We start from the raw sequence: 15,516 nt of genomic DNA, 5'->3' as shown, positions 1-15,516 counted from the left end.
ACAGTGGCTGCCAGAGCTGCAGCACTCACAGACCATCTTCAGGGCAGGTAGCAGGTGCAGATTCCCACCCCACCCCTCCGACTCCCTGCAAGTCCTCTTGGCCAGAACTGAGTCCTCACCAACTACTAGCCAGGGGAAAATTAGCACACTTGGTTTGCAATCACGGGTCACCCCCTCTCCCCTCAGAACTGGAGGAGAGGCCCCCTTCCCAAGCAAGCTGCAGTCTAAACAAAACGTAGGTTCGCTAACAGGAATGCTGAGTGGCTGTTAGGTAGGTAACCAGCTTGCTTGGAATAGTGCCTGACCACCACTCCAGTCCACAAGATGCTGTGGGTCCACGGTTTGGCTGCCCTAGACAACTCAGGACACAGGGACCCTGTGCTTAAGGTCCAGCCTGCCCGGGTGGCCCCAGCAGTCTCTTCCAGCATTTTGCCATGGTGTTGAAGGGAGCTGGACACAGTCTGAGTGTGGCACTCACGGGCCTCTCCCCCCATAGGAAAAACCTCCTAGCCAAGCCTCACGGCTGCTCAGCCACACAACCTTCCCCTCCCCCACCCCCGCCTCTCTTGCACCCTCCCCCATAAGTCCCATCAAAAAATTCTCAGTGGTGAGACCCTTGGGAAAACAGGGGAACAAGTGTCTCATGGGCAGCTTCTCCTGGCCAGTTAACAGAAACCTTTCCCAGGGCCTGCCTGCTTTTGTGCCTGTTCACAGGGAGGGGAAACCACAGATGAGCTCAGTAAGTGATCGGGTCACTGGTGCAGCGGAAGGGACAGTGCAGGCATAAACAGAGAAGACCTGGGCCCCGGCCCCCTTCTGCACCTCAGTGTCTCCATGGGTAAAAGCACAGAGGGACACGGGTGCAGCAGGGAGGGGAGACCCCCCACCCATTTTCAGTTGGATATAGGGGCCTCCGCAAATCCCTTCCTGCCTGGGTGCTGATGCTGGGAGGCCCACAGTAATAGGAGTAGCAACTGCTGTAGGCCTCTGGGGCCGGAGCTGGGGGTTTCACCCCAGCTCCATGATCATCTGAGGGGTGGGGATGGGGTATTGTAAGAAACAGCCGAGGTGGGGCGGGCACTGTGGTGGAGCAGGGTAAACCTCCGCCAGCAATGCCTGCATCCCACGTGGGCACTGGTTTGAGTGTCGGCTGCTCCATTTGCAAACCACCACCCTCTAAATGTCCTGGGAAAGCACTGGAAGATGGTCCAAGTGCTTGGGCCCCTGCGCCCACCTGGAAGACCTGGAAGAAGCTCCTGGCTCATGGCTTCAGCCTGGCCCAGCCCTGGCCATTACAGCCATTTGGGGAGTGAACCAGCAGATAGAAGATTCTCTCTCTCTCTCTCTCTCTCTCTTTCTCTCTCTCTCTTTCTGCCTTTCAAATAAATGCATAAAGTTTTTAAAAGAAAAAAAAAATAGAGGATACCTAAAGCCACATCTTAGTTTCTAGAAGGCAGCTCTTAACTGGGCCCGTGAGCTGTAGAACCCGGGAGTCCGTGACCCTGGAGTGGCAGACATCACAGCTTCATTTCCACTCACCTCTGCCTCCTCAGGTGCGCAGAGAGGTGGCCAGCTGCGGAGTCGGGAGGCGTCACAGAGCTCTGTACAGCCCTCTGCGCTTTGCGGCAAACATCTAGCAACACGGCCTACACTCACCTCTCCACATGTACACAAGCTTAGTGGGCCCATCCCTGGGGCTTGTGTTAATGAAGAAACTTGTGTAGTGCCACAACACACAGTAAGAAATATTTTTTCAGTGGTATATTAGTGTAACCAACTTCCTTTGCCACCTTACAGATTTTGTTTTATGCACATAAAAATGTCATTTGGAGAAGGGCTCCATGGTGTCAAGTGCCCTATATTAGCATTCGTGAGGGAGGCTGCTCTGGAGAGAAGAGGTTTTTTTTATTCCCAGTTCTGGACACGCAAGGTCCGAACAGGCACCTGCCTTGGGCGCAGCCCATCATGGTGGTGACACAGGTGTCCACAGGCTCTAATCACAGGATCCACCCAGTGCCCCCATCGAATCCCTCTCCAAGGGTCTCAAAGCCACCGCGGTCAGATCAGGTTTCCACCTTCTTATCACCATTAACTTAACGGCTGACTCTGGGGCCTAAACCGCAGAGTTCAGGTTTGAACACCGTGTGGGCCCTGTCGGCCCTGCCCAGCGGGCAGCTGCTCAGGCTCTGGCGGAGCAGCCCAAGCAGGGTTTCCCCAGGCTCCACCCTTGCTCCTGGGACTCCCCAGTGACAGCAGGTGCAGGATCCCAGGGGTATCTAGGAAAATGGGGCGAGCCCAGAGCTCACTGTGGAATAACAGAAGGGGCGTGGCATTGGCCCTCAGGGAACTGCTTCCGCAGAAGAGAAACACACAAAAGCTGGGAGTGGGGAGGAGGGGCGGGAGAGTCCTCCCCTCCAGGCTGTGGTGGTGGCCTGGCCAGAGCTGTTTCCCACACCCTTGCACCACCGGGTGGAAGTAGCCTGCACACCCCCCACCCCGGGCTCTCCCTTGGCAGGGCCTCTCCTCCACGGGCCCCCTTCACTGTGAGCAGCTGGCACGCCCTGCCCTGGGACGACAGAGCCGCCACTGCTGTCATGAATGTCCCAGCCCCGCAGCCTCGGGTGAGGAGCACAGCCTTGGGTGAGGAGCGGCTCACGCTGCACAGAGGTGCCGAGGGAGGGCCCAGCTGCTGTCTGGGATCGGTCCCCAGTCTCCAAGGCCGGCTTCCTCTGTGTGTGAGGACCTCACCAGCCCCGTAGAGGGCACGTGGCAAAGCCCAACCTTGTCCCCCAGCACTGCGGAGGTCCTGCTGGCCAGCAGGCTCAGCTCTCATGTACGCCGCCGGCCACACAGGGGACTCGGGTCCCGGCTCGCGGCCTCGTGCCCACTGGTGCGCTCCAAGCCTCGTCCCTTGACAGGCACTTGCGCTGAACATCCGAACCCCTCCGCCTCTCTTTGGAGAAACTGCCGGGTTGAGTCGGGGGTGGGGGTCTGTGGGGGCACCGAGGGACATGGGGAGAGGCCTGGGAGTCCGTGCCCGGAGCTCTTCCAAGGCACAGCTCTGAGGTACAGGCCAAGGACCCTCCTCTGCTCACCGCTGCGCTGCTGCCTTCTGCCCCACCTTGGTCCTGGTCAGAACCCTGGGGCAGCAGCCATCCGTTCGCTCACAGACCTCCGATCCGATCTGATCCGAGCAGGAGCTCAGTGGGTGCCGGCGCCTGTGTGTGGGGCCCACAGAGGCCTTCTAGGCAGAGGCGCCGAGAGCGGCCCACGCTCCAGGCCTGGACCCGAGTGCTGGGCTTCAGTGCGTGTGGAGCCGCACTTAAGGGCCCTGCTTAAACACCGTGGGCAGTGGCCGCTGCTGCGCGAGGTGAGCCTCCTGGGGGCTCCAGGACTGTGTCCACGGCAGGCCCCAGCGCACAGGGCCTGGGGAGGCAGTGGGAGCAGATGAGATGAGAGAATGTGGCGGGTGGTGGTGGTGGTGGTGGTGGTGTGAGCGGCAGGCTAAGAAGGTTGGAGCCAGGCCTGGGGGCTACCCAGGAGATTCAGAGCAGAGGAAGGCAGAGCCTGGGGCAGTTTAGAAACCGGCTAGGTCAGGGGTGAGCAAGACGTGGGCAATGCCAGTCAAGGACACCCGCTCTGTGCAGGGCTGCCCTGCGGGAGAGAGCAGAGTCCATGATCCCAGCTCAGACCCGGGCAAGCGGACGGCTGGGCGGCCCTGGGACCAAGTTTGGGTGAAGAGCCTCGGCCAGAGGCTGACCTACCGCCTCCAGCAATTCCCGGCTGTGGCTGTCTCACCAGCCTCAGGGGCCTGGGGTTTTGCTGATTTTCAGTAGACATTGTTGAAGGCAGTTTCAGGGCTCCCACACGCTCTCCCTGTTAACGCCCCCTGCAGTAGCGTGCGCGTCTGTTACAAAGTGAACCAGTGCCGGCACATGATCCTAAGGCCGTGGTTGACTCGAGGGGTTCTCTTCATGGTGTGCCGCTCTACAGACTTTACCAAAGGCACAGTGGCATGTGTCCACCACTAGAGGATCATGCAGAAATTTCCCTGCCCTAAACATGCTATGTCGGAGCCTCAGGCTTAACATCTGTAAAATGGGCTCATCTGAAGCCCCTCAGTCTCCCACTGTAGGTTTCTAGTTGAGGCCTCCTGGCAAGTTAGGTGATACTGAAACCGTCAAGTATTCCTCCTCGTGTGGTCTGACGGCCTTCCTGGTCGGAGGGCTTGGGCAGAGAGAGATGTCCTGGTTCAAACGCACAAGCTAGGGCGGCTCTGGCCTTGCTGAGTCAGACTCCTGGGATGGGGTGCTGGGAAAGGCACCCCAGTGGGAGCATTTGAGACCCTCTGTGCACTGAGCCCCCGACTGCCTGTACAGAGGGGAATTTGTTCTACCCGAGTGCTGGAGACCTAAACGGGGGTTCTGGCTGTTGACAGGCTAAAGCTTCGGAGAGCGGTGCCACCTTCCCCAAGGGGCAAGGAGCGGAACGGTTTACCAAGAAGCCAGGAAAATGCACATTTCTGCCTGCGCAGCTCCCGACAAGACTGCTGCTGTTTGCTTGGTATCTTGATTGCTTATCACTCACCCAAAATAGCCTGAACGCACCGCCTCCCCAGCTGTAGCTCCCTCAGCTCACCAGCCGCGCCCGCCTGGCTCCTCAGCAGAGCACAAGGCCTGAACACGGGGCCCAGAAATGGGGCCCTCTCCCTGTGGTCGCCCGTCGTGGCTGGACAGTGCCTGCCCAAATCCCTGACCAGACCTCAGAACGTGACTTTGCTTAGAGACAGGTGTAGACAAGGAACCAGGGCAGAGCCTAAATCCAGGGACGGGCGCTCTTCTAACGGAGGGAGACAGCACAGCACACAAGAAGACGGCCACGTGCGCACACAGGCCGGACCTGGGATGGTGCGGCGACAAGCCGAGGAAGGCTGCACACTGCCAGGAGCCACCATGAGCTAAAACGAGGCAAGCAAGTTTCCTTCCAAAGAGCCCTCGGGGGGCGCATGGCCCTGCCGCTGCCTTGCTTGGGGAACTGCAAGGCGATGGATTTGTGTTGTTTTGAGCCATCCAGTTTGTAATGGTTCTCCATAGCAGCCGCGGGCAGCAGTCACACCATCAGAGGCCCGGGGCCGGGCGCAGCCACCTCTCTCTGCCCCACTGCACCCAGGAAGGAAGGGACCCCACACTCGGGCTGGTCTCCAGACGGGCGTTTTAATGCAGCCCATTATGATCGGAGTTAGTCTCCCAGCCGACATCTTTGAACTCTACATCTGCTGGGCCCATTTCCCACACAAGGGAGAGAAGGGCCCTGTATGGACTAGAAGGTTCTGTTCCAAGAAGGGTTGAGACCAGCAGTGACAAGAGGGCCGGGCGCAGGGGCAGCACCCGGCTGGCGCCCATGGCGGTCCCCGTGTTTGGCCAGGGGTCGGGTGGGACGAGTCACTGCAGCTTCATGCCACTCCGGCGCCGTGAGTCCTTCCGCGTCACGGGGCTGAAGTCCATAATCTCCTTGTAGATGTGCTCTGCGAAAGGCAGGGTGGCTGCGGTGGGCACGGCGCGCTGAGGGCAAGAGCGTCCATCCCACCTCGGGAAGTCGGGTCAAGCGGAATCGGACAACACGGGCGAGACAGCGTCTGCTCGGCGAGCAAGGCCAGGGGTGTCCCGGGGCACTGGTGGGACTAGGCACGGAAAGGAAGGGGGGCAAAGGCGGGAGGGGGGCCCGGAGGCCTGGCTCTCACGCTTCCATTCGTCCACTGTGAGCTTCTCGTGTTCTAAGGCGTCATCGAACGGCTGCTGGGCCTCTGTCTCTTCCTCAGGGTCCCGGAAGGGTTCAAAGAAGGGGTGGGCGAGGGCCTGCGAGGCCGTCAGGCGCTTGTCCACGTCCAGCTCCAGCATCCTCTCCAGCAGGTCCACGGCTGCAGCGGCAGAGCTGTGAGCTGCACCCCGGGGGCGGGGCCGGGACCCCCCCCCCCCCCCCCCCCCCCCCCCCCCCGTCCTGCAACTCACCCTGGGGGCTGGCCCGTGGGAAGAGCTGAGTGAAGTCCTTCTTGGGGATCTGGGGCAGGGACTGGATGTAGGTTTTGGCCTGGAAGACGGAAAGTATTGCAGCGCCCTCAGGGCGCCGAGTGGGGCCCTCGGGGAAGGACCAAGGGCCCAGCTCAGTCTGAGGTGGGAGGAGGGCCGGAACGCCTGCCTGCCAGGGCAGAGAGCCAGCCCACCAGGCCGGGCCGGCCAGCGCACAGCCCAGGCCAAGCTGGGCCCCACTTGCCACCTACTGCTTTGTCCTTCAGCTTCTGCACAAACTCGGCCCCGGGCACTCCGGTCACCTTCAGGATCTGGGTCAGCTGGTCCAGGTCTGGGCAGCGGTTAAGGGTCAGCCCTGTGCTCTGCGGGCGGCTCAGCGGCTGCCTTTCCCGCGGCCCTGCCATCACCTCTGGGGGGCGCTGTGGGGGCTGCCCAGGCGCCAGACTCAAGAGAGCCAGGCTGGGGTCCCCCCACGCCAGGCCAATGCCCCCGGGGCACGTGCACCCTGCCCTCATCCCCACAGTCCCCCTCCTGTCCCCGCAAGGCACCCAGGGCCGGGAGGCCCTGCGTCTCCTCATCAGAGGCCCCCGGTGAGGGTGCGTGGGCCCAGGCACGGGGCCCAGGTCCCCCCCATTTTTGATTGTCTGCATCATCCCACAGGGGGCGCGCAGGAGCCGGGGTCCACCCGAGCCGAGCTGCGGCGCTAACGCGGCTCTGCCGACAAAGGATACAGTCCTTGCCCTTGAACAGCGTCTTCCCGGTCAGCATCTCCGCCATGATGCAGCCCACCGACCAGATGTCCACTGCGGAGAGGGGTCAGCGGGTCCGTGGGACCGGCGTGGGGCCTGGGGCCCGGCCGCGGCCCTCCCGCCGCGCCCACTCACCAGTCTGGTTGTAGTGCATCCAGCTGAGGATGACCTCGGGCGCGCGGTACCAGCGCGTCACCACGTAGCCCGTCATCTCGGCGTCCGCGTGCCGGGCCAGCCCAAAATCCAGGATCTACGGCTCGGGGGACACCGCGCACGGAGCTCGCTGAGGGGAGGCAGCTCCTGGGGCGGCTCCAAGGGGCTCCCGAGAGACCCAGGGCCCACTCCCACCCCACCCCGGCTGAGCCTGCCCCGGGGCCCCCTCACCTTCAGTTCACAGTCCTCGTTGACGGCCAGGTTTCCTGGCTTCAGGTCCTGGGTGGGAGGCAGAGACAGGAGCTGCCCTGGCCCTGGCCAGCAATGCGGCCCCAGCCCACCAGGCCCGATGGCCCCTCTGGGCCTCAGTTTGAACCCAGGACCAGGGGTCCCCTAAGCCCCTGGCAGCTCAGAGCTCGATCTCCACCAAGGCCCTGGGCGCCACGGCTGGGCCTGGAACCCCACCCCGCCATGTTCCCCATTCCGCGGGCCTCTGAGATACAAGCAGAGCAAGTACTCACCCTGTGGACCACCCCGGCAGAGTGGATGTACTGTGTGGGCAAGAGAGACCGGGTGACCCCGTTGGGCCTCGGCAGCCATTTCAGGCTCCCCCAGACTGCAGGCCTCCATGCTAAGGCACCCCCCCGCTGCCACCCTCTGAGTGTACACCCACCTTAAGACCTTTAAGCATCTGGTAAACCAGGTACTGGATCTTGTCCTCACTGAACTCCATGCCCATGATCTTCTGCAGATCCGTCTGCATGAAGGGCATCACCAGGTAGCTGGAAGTCATAGGGGCGTCTTGGAGCAAAGCCCTGGCCGGCCCAGCCCCAGGTGGGAGCTGGGAGGCAGGCACCGGGGGTGGGGTGGGGGGGTGGGATGGACACACACAACAGGAACCTCAGAGATAGGCCCAGCTGCCTCCCTCCCTCCCCATGGCCTCCAGCGACCCCCTGCAGTAGGCCACCAGGGGGCAGAGCTCAGGAAACCAGACCTCGGAGCCGCCCTCAGACCCCAGGCCCGGCAGAAAGTGAGAAACCTGGGCCAGCATCTCCTCTGCTTCTATCTAAATATTTGCTCCCAGGCGCGCGCGAGGTCGTGCCTGGCTGAGATGTCTCCACAAACAAGATGTCTGCCCTTCCGGGAAGGAAACACTACATCCACCTTCACTCAGGAGGCGGCTTGGCTGTGGCCCCGCTGGCAGGGTTGCAACACAGGTCAAAGGCAGCAAAATGAAAGTTACTCAAGGCAGAGGCAGCCGGAGCCCAACACAAAAAACCATGAAGATTCCAAGAGGAATTTCCTTAAAGACAGAAGGAGGAGGTGGAGGCCACCTCCAGGGACCTGTGCACTTCTGAGCCTACTTCCGCTGGACCACAGCCCGCCCTCGCCCCCAGGCCCCATCCTGCAGGTGCCCAGGCCCCGTCCTGCGCCCTGCGTCCATCCCCTCTGCGGGGCCCTAGCTCTCTCCTCAAACTTGCCAGTCTCGTCTCCACGCACCATGACCACAAGGCAGCCACCCTGCCTTCACCTCGCTCTCTCAGGCAACCACCGCTTGTCCCTCTCTCACCACCGAGCTAGGAAGGGGGCTCCGTGCTCCCAGAACCCGCCGCCCGCCCTCCCAGTCCCCCGACAGCCTGCCGTCCGCATCTGTTCTCCCGCCAACCCGCTAGGCTCCAGGCCAACGGTGACCGCCGGCAGGCACGGTGATTCCCTGTCTCCCTCTGGGACCTCCGGCCTCTCACGCTCCCTCAGCCTCAGCTCAGTCCCATCATCCTCTCCCGCCGGCTTTCATGGGGACATCGGGCTCAGAATGACCCTGTCACCTTCAGCCTCTTCCTGGGCTTCAACCAGCGTCCAGTCCATCGACCTACGGGACGCACGCCTCCCTCTCCAGAGGTCCAGGCTTTTTCCTTGCAACTGCTCATAAGCACCAGAATGTTCACAGGCGTCAAAGCGAAATGTCCAGGGGCCAGGCGTTTCATGCAGCATTTGAGATGCCGCCTGGGACACCTCCATCCCATCTCCGAGTGCCGGGCCTGAGTCTTGCCTCTGCTTCTATTCCAGCTTCCTGCTGCTGTACCCTGGAACGCAGCAGGTGATGGTTCCAGTGGTTGGGTCCCTGCCACCCACGTGGGAAATCTTGATGGAGTTCTGGGCTCCTGGTTTCTGTCTGGCCCTGCTCTGGCTGTTGCAGGCATTTGAGGAGTCAACCAGTGGATGGAAGACCTCTGTCTCTTTCAAATATAATATTTAAAAAAAAAGTAAAATCTGGGGGGCTGGCACTGTGGCGTAGCGGGTAAAGCCACCACCTGCAGTGCCGGCATTCTGTATGGGTACCGGTTCAAATCCTGGCTGCTCCACTTCCCATCTAGCTCTCTGCTATGGACTGGGAAAGCAGTAGAGGATGGCCCAAGTCCTCGGGCCCCTGCACCCACGTGGGAAGACCCGGAAGAAGCTCCTGGCTCCTGGCTTTGGATCAGCCCAGCTCCAACTGTTGTGGCCATTTGGGGAGTGAACCAGTGGATGAAGACCTCTCTCTCTCTCTCTCTCTCTCTCTCTCTCTCTCCCTGCCTCTGTAACTCCTTCAAATAAAAAATTAAAAAAAAAAAAATGAAATCCGGGGAAGGCATTGTGGCACAGCAGGTTAAACTGCCACTTGGGACACTGCATCCTATATCAGAGCATCAGTTCAGGTTCTGACTGCTCCGCTTCCGATCCAGTTTCGTAATAATGTGCCTGAGAGGCAGCAGGTGATGGCCCGGGTACTCGGGTCCCTGCCACCATGTGGGAGGCCAGGATGGAGGTCCAAGGTCCTGGCTTTGGCCTGGCCCAGCTCCAGTTGTTGCAAGCATTTGGGGAGTGAACCAGTGGATGGAAGACCTCCCTCTCTCTTCTCTCACTGTCTCTCTCTCTGCCTCTGCCTGTCACTCTGCCTTTCAAATAAATAAATAAATCTTACCATTTTTAAAAAGGTGAAATTCCAAAGGAGAATTCTTCATCTTTCTAAGATCTGTTCTTCTGCCACTTTGTATTCCAAGCTGGAACCTGTGCATCCCCCAAGCCTGTGTCCTACCAGATACAACATTCTACCAGGCTGCCCCCACCACCCCAGCCCCTCGGCTTATTTTGTTTTAAGGTTTATTTATGTATTTGGAAGGCAGAGTTACAGAGAGACACGGGGAGAGATGGAAATCTTCCATCTGCTGGTTCACTCCCCAAAGGGTTCTAACAGCCAGGGCTGAGCCAGGCTGGAGCCAGGAACTCCATCCGGGTCTCCCACATGGGTGCAGGGACCCAAGCACATTGGCCGCCTTCTGCTGGATCAGAAGGGGAGTGTCAGTGTCGCAATGCCAGCCCCATCCCTTCTGCCTAAACGAGGGTCTCGGTCACAGACACCGGCCCCCAGGCTCGGCCCCTCCCCAGCACTGCACCCTACTCCTTACTCACGGCTGCAATGGTGCAACCCCCAAATCCACCCTGACCACAGCACCTCCCTGGACTTGAGGCTGCCCGTGGGGTCTGGTGACGCACAGGGCCTGCACTCACCACGCTGTGCTTCTCAGCACCGTCCCGACAGCTTGGACGCACTCGGGCACTGCAACCCCAGAGCCAACCACCCACGTGGCAACCGAATGTTCTGGGTCTGCGTGGCTGTCAATTACCCCAGCAGCCAGAGGCAGCCAAGGTCTCCTGAGCCTTGCTTCATGCTAGAAAGAGGCCCGAGGTCCAGACCCACACGTGGGTCCCCAGGGAGTGGGGAACAGACTCGAGGTGACCCTGCAGGGACTGGCAGGCTGTCTCCCTCAGGTTAAAGCTGGGGAATAAACGAAGCAGCTGTGCACACAGGCCCACCCCTCCCGCCACCACTGCCACCCCAGCAGGCTCAGCTTTCCCTGCCCGCCCCACCTCCATCCCTGGTAGAAAGCCTCCCTCTGGAGAGAACCCCACCTCTGTAAGCCCAAGGACACAGGGACCGGCAGGACAGGAGGTCCCCAACCCAGAAGACAGACTCTGGACCCTCCCTCAACTTGCACCCGAGGGGCCCGGGGGCCCGCACCAGCCCCATACGCCAGTGCCGTGGACTCACAAGTCATGGAAGTTGCGCAGGGAGGAGGCTGGGGTAAAGACATCCAGGAGCCCAATGACCTGGGGAAGAAGCCGTCAGTGAGGCCTGGGCAGGCGCCACCCTGTCCAGTGCCCAAGGGTCCCGGCCACACACAGGATTGCCCCCCACCGGCCCTTCCTAACATATCACTCCCAGCAAGAGCCAGGCCCCCCAGCCTGGCTGGAAGCAGTAAGGGGGCGGAGGTCAAAGAGGAGTGCCCCCTACCCCATTTGGGAGGGAGCTTGTACCCTGGGCAGGGAGGGAGGTGGGCAGAGCAGTGAGGCCTGCTCAGTGCATCGCTCCCAAGTCTGCGTTCAGGGAGAGCAGCACAAGCCCGCTCTCTGCTCTAGCCGGAGGGGAGGGGCCTCCAGCCTGCAGGCTCTCTGCCCTTGGCCTTGGGTTCCCCAGCCACATCTGCCCTGGCCTGCCACAGGCTCATTCAGAGCTAGTGACAAGATCACCCCATGCCTGAGGTCACAGGGGAGGGGTCTGCTGCACAAGGAGGCAGGGGGAGCTTCCATGGTGACAATGGTTTGAAATCATTATTTGAAATAGTTCCCCTCCAATCTAGACACCCTGGGGCACAGCCCGGATGCTGGGCCCAGAGCTGGGTCCTGGGCTTTTCCTGGCCGTCTCTGCCAAGCAGGGCTGGGCAGCTCCGCTGAAACCCCAGCTCTGCCACTGACCAATTAACCCGGGAAACCTCTGTGACTCAGTTTCCCCCTCTGCGGCAAGGTGGCAACAGTACTTATCTCCAGAAAGACCCTGTGGCCCTTCCTGGTCAGTGCGCAGGGCACGACGTGCCACCAGGGAACCTTAACACGGGGTGGGAAGCGGGCGGTGGGGCAGGGAGGGGTCCTCCAGCCGCGCCCCCTCCCACCCCCCCACCCCCACGCGCCCTACGTTCTCATGCTGCATGTGTTTGAGCAGCAGCAGCTCGCGGTAGGCCCGCCTGGCGAAGATCTCGGACTGGAAGGGCCGGCTCAGCTTCTTGATGGCCACCTTCTCCCCAGACCGCTTGTCGATGGCCGAACTGCGGGGGCACAGGGCAGGTCAGCGGGCGGCAGCCTTCCTGCCCGGACGGCGCCCACCCCTGGTCCCCGCACGCGCGCGCTCCTGGGCCACCTGCACCTCCAACCCCACTCGGCCCCTCGGAGGCCAGGCTGAGAGGGACGCTGCCCACGCGACGTGGAAGGGCGGAGGGCCAGGGGTGCGGGGAGGAGGCTGGAGCCGAGCGGGAGCCACGGCTCCGAGGACAGGCGCCTCTGACCGCCGACGGGACGCGCGGCCTCCCAGTGCAACCCGGAAAATCCCTTCCCCTTCCTGGGCCTCCGCGCACTCATCCGTGGCAAAGGGGGCCTGCCCCAGGAGCTCCGGGGAGCCCACTCGGTCCTCATTCGCCCCGCTGAGACCCCCACACGGCCCTCCCGGCAGAGAAAGGCGGTCCGTGGCTCCGAGCCAGCGCCGCCCCCCGGGGCCGCTCGCGCGCCCTCCGCCGGCTCCCCGCGCCGCCAGCTCGGCTCCCCGACGCCCGGCTCCCCGCGCCCCGCAGTGGCCGCGCGGCCCGGGGGTCTCACCACACGGCGCCGTAGGCCCCGCTGCCGACGTGCGCCGGGGACACGTAGGTCTTGGGCAGCTCCCAGGCGGTCTTGTTGACGTCCTGCTTGTAGAAGCCCCTTCTCCGGGTGAGGCTCATCCCGGGCACCCAGGCGCGGCGGCGGCGGCCCCGGCACGGCGGCTGCGCCCGCGGTCCGGACCGCGCCCGCCCTCCCCCGCACGAGGGCGGGCGTTCGCCAGCGACGCGTCCCACCTGCTGGCTCAGGTGCGCTGGGCGCCGCCCCGCCCGGCCCTGCCCGACAGCGCCGCGCCCCCATTTGCCGGCCGGCCCGGGAGAGGCCGCGCCGAGCCGCCCGCGGCAGGTGCCGGTCCCGGGACGCGTCAGTCCGGGCTGCGGCGCGGGAGTGGGCGGCTCCCAGCCGAGTGCCGGGGTACGGGGAAGGCAGGCCTCCCGGCTCCGGAAGAGCCCCCCGGGCGTTTTGAAGCCCATTCACCAATCTTTTTGTCTCCGAAGTTTTCCCATAAGGAAGTAGCCGGCGTAGCCCCGTGCGCCTCACACGTGGACGTGCACACGAGTCCCGTCCCCTAGGATTTTACTTTATTGAAACCGGTTCCGATTCAGTAGATCTGGGTCAGAGCCAGGGCTGCGTGTCTGTCCAGCTGCGAGGTCCGAGTCGCCTCTGGGGACGTCCGTTGTAGCAACGGATGGCCAACTTCAGGCCCCTGCATTTGTGTTTCGCCATTATTTTGATGCAACGCCTGGGCATCATATTTCATCCACAAATATTGTTACGCTTTAGAGATACACATTTAAAAAAAAAAAAAAGCATAGCACCATTTTTACACTTAAGAATTAATCACAGGCCGGCGCCGTGGCTCAACAGGCTAATCCTCCGCTTTGCGGCGCCGGCACACCAGGTTCTAGTCCCGGTCGGGGCGCCGGATTCTATCCCGGTTGCCCCCCTTCCAGGCCAGCTCTCTGCTATGGCATGGGAAGGCAGTGGAGGATGGCCCAAGTCCTTGGGCCCTGCACCCCATGGGAGACCAGGAGAAGCACCTGGCTCCTGGCTTCGGATCAGCGCGATGCGCCGGCTGCAGCGGCCATTGGAGGGTGAACCAACGGCAAAAGGAAGACCTTTCTTTCTCTCTCTCTCTCTCTAACTATCCACTCTGCCTGTCCAAAAAAAAAAAAAAAAAAGAATTAATCACACTAATTCTACAATGCCCAAATAGCCACGCAGGTTCAAACGGCCACTCTTGAACTAAAACGCGCAGTTTGTGCCCTTTGAGGACAATGACAAACGGGGACCATCTGCCTCCTGTCCTTGGTGGCTGCTGCGGCCTGAGGAGGCCTAGGAGGCCCGGGGTGAGGGGCGGGAAATGGGCGGGGGGCCTCTGTGCCCAGCACACTTGCCAGTCCCCGTCTGGCGAGGCATGGGGCAGTGGCGGGTGACCACTGGTGCATCTGTCAAGGGACAGAGGCTGTCTTCGAGGAGGAAAGGAACTTGCTGGTGGCCTTCAGCAAACAGGGGGTCCACACCAGGGAGCCTGCAGACCCCAGACCCTTGTCACGGCCCCGCCTAGTCCTGCAGCATCAGCCACAGCCTGAAGCACCCTTTCCAGGCAGGGGGAGTGCAAGGGTCCCACCGACATGCCCAACAGGTGTTGTGGGCAGGGAATCTGTCTTATTTGTGTCTGACACATAGTAGGACATCATAATAAACGGAAGAGTCAGCCCATTGGAAGCAACAACATATTTCTTTAATAAACACGTGTGTTTGCCATGTGCCAGTCATCAGACTAAGTGTTTCACATACACAACTCACTTAATCACCACAAGAGGCCTGTGAGCCAGTGCCAAGATTATCTTCATCTTAGCCAGGAGGAGCCAGTCCTACCGCCAGGCTAATGGAGCAGCCCACGGGCACCCAGCTGCTAAGGAGCAGAGCTGGGCGGAGACACCAGTGCAGCCTGGTGCTATTTTGTGTCTCCGCAGTGAGAGGCGCGGCTCCTGGTCTATGTTGCAAATTCCCTCTTGTGTCTGTGGATGGCACTAGGTCTCCCTTGGCTCAGCCTGCCCTGAGGAATTTGACATATCCAGCCTGAGACCCCGTGAGAAGAGAAGGGAAAAGCTGGAGTGCCTGGGAAGGAGCCAGGGGTGTTTGGGACCTTTGGGCTTGGTGACACGGGTGGAAGACATGCTGATTCTGAAGCTGGGGTGGGGTCCCACAAGGCAGGTGTAAGGGCTGGGCACCGACAAGACTCTTTGTGGGTTTCCTCCTGGGTTGAGGATTCGGCAAGGAAGGGGGCTGGACACTGCTGGTATCTCTGACACCTAAGGAAGAAGAGGGGCGCCCCGGCAGGTGAGGAGCGCCGGGAGGCTGCTCATTGCTCAAGTAGGTGCAATCCTACCAGGCCGTGGGCCAGCCGCTGCAGCGGTGGCCCCGAACACCTCTTGAGCAAGGGCCAGGAAGTGACTCAGGCCTCAGACTCTGCTGACACTGAGCCCCGCTGGGGCCCAGCCAGGCAGCCCTGGAGGGGAGGGCTTGTTGGATACGGGGTGGGGGGGGCAAGGATGCGGGAGGAGGAGGGAGTCGCTGAAGACACCCCGGGGGCCCAGCACTCCCAGAACCCCCAGCACCCAGGGCTCTCTTCTCTTTATGGTCCAGGACCCCTTTGCTTGCCTCCAGCCTGGACACAGATTCAATGCTGGCTGCTTGGTTTCTGCCCGATTAACACAGAGGCGAGGTTTTAGGAAATCAATCTGGGGAGGAGACCTGAGTTTCTATCCCGGCTATGTCACAATGCTGGCTGTGTGACCTTGGGCAAAGTTCCTTCCCCTCATTGGAAAATGAAGATGATTTAAACTAAGACAAGTACAGATCTTGTTCATCCCACAAGGAGGTCCTGTCCCAATAAACCC

General features: G+C 61.4%; 1 protein-coding gene across 3 annotated transcripts; it reads right to left on the bottom strand.

Moving 5' to 3' along the window:
* Positions 1–5,158: 5,158 nt before the first annotated feature.
* On the bottom strand, positions 5,159–12,742 carry MAPK13 (mitogen-activated protein kinase 13). 3 transcript variants are annotated; one of them, XM_062187468.1, is made up of 12 exons: positions 12,614–12,742; positions 11,940–12,069; positions 11,019–11,077; positions 7,602–7,710; positions 7,450–7,479; positions 7,160–7,207; positions 6,911–7,025; positions 6,758–6,829; positions 6,278–6,357; positions 6,009–6,087; positions 5,741–5,917; positions 5,160–5,524 (listed from the first exon to the last, which is right to left on the bottom strand). In XM_062187468.1, the coding sequence occupies exons 1-12, from the start codon at positions 12,730–12,732 to the stop codon at positions 5,442–5,444; spliced, it is 1,101 nt and encodes a 366-aa protein (XP_062043452.1). In that variant the 5' UTR covers positions 12,733–12,742; the 3' UTR covers positions 5,160–5,441. The 3 variants fall into 3 exon arrangements, with proteins under 3 accessions (XP_062043453.1, XP_062043452.1, XP_062043454.1); XM_062187470.1 differs by lacking the exon at positions 12,614–12,742 and adding an exon at positions 12,376–12,454 and having other exon boundaries at positions 5,165–5,524; XM_062187469.1 differs by lacking the exon at positions 7,450–7,479 and having other exon boundaries at positions 5,159–5,524.
* Between the last annotated feature and the right edge of the window lie 2,774 nt (positions 12,743–15,516).

The sequence above is a fragment of the Lepus europaeus genome, chromosome 3, assembly GCF_033115175.1.
Source record: "Lepus europaeus isolate LE1 chromosome 3, mLepTim1.pri, whole genome shotgun sequence".
Taxonomy (NCBI): Eukaryota; Metazoa; Chordata; class Mammalia; order Lagomorpha; family Leporidae; genus Lepus; species Lepus europaeus.
The sequence above is the reverse complement of the archived record's forward strand: the minus strand, read 5'-3'. Positions and strand labels throughout refer to the sequence as shown.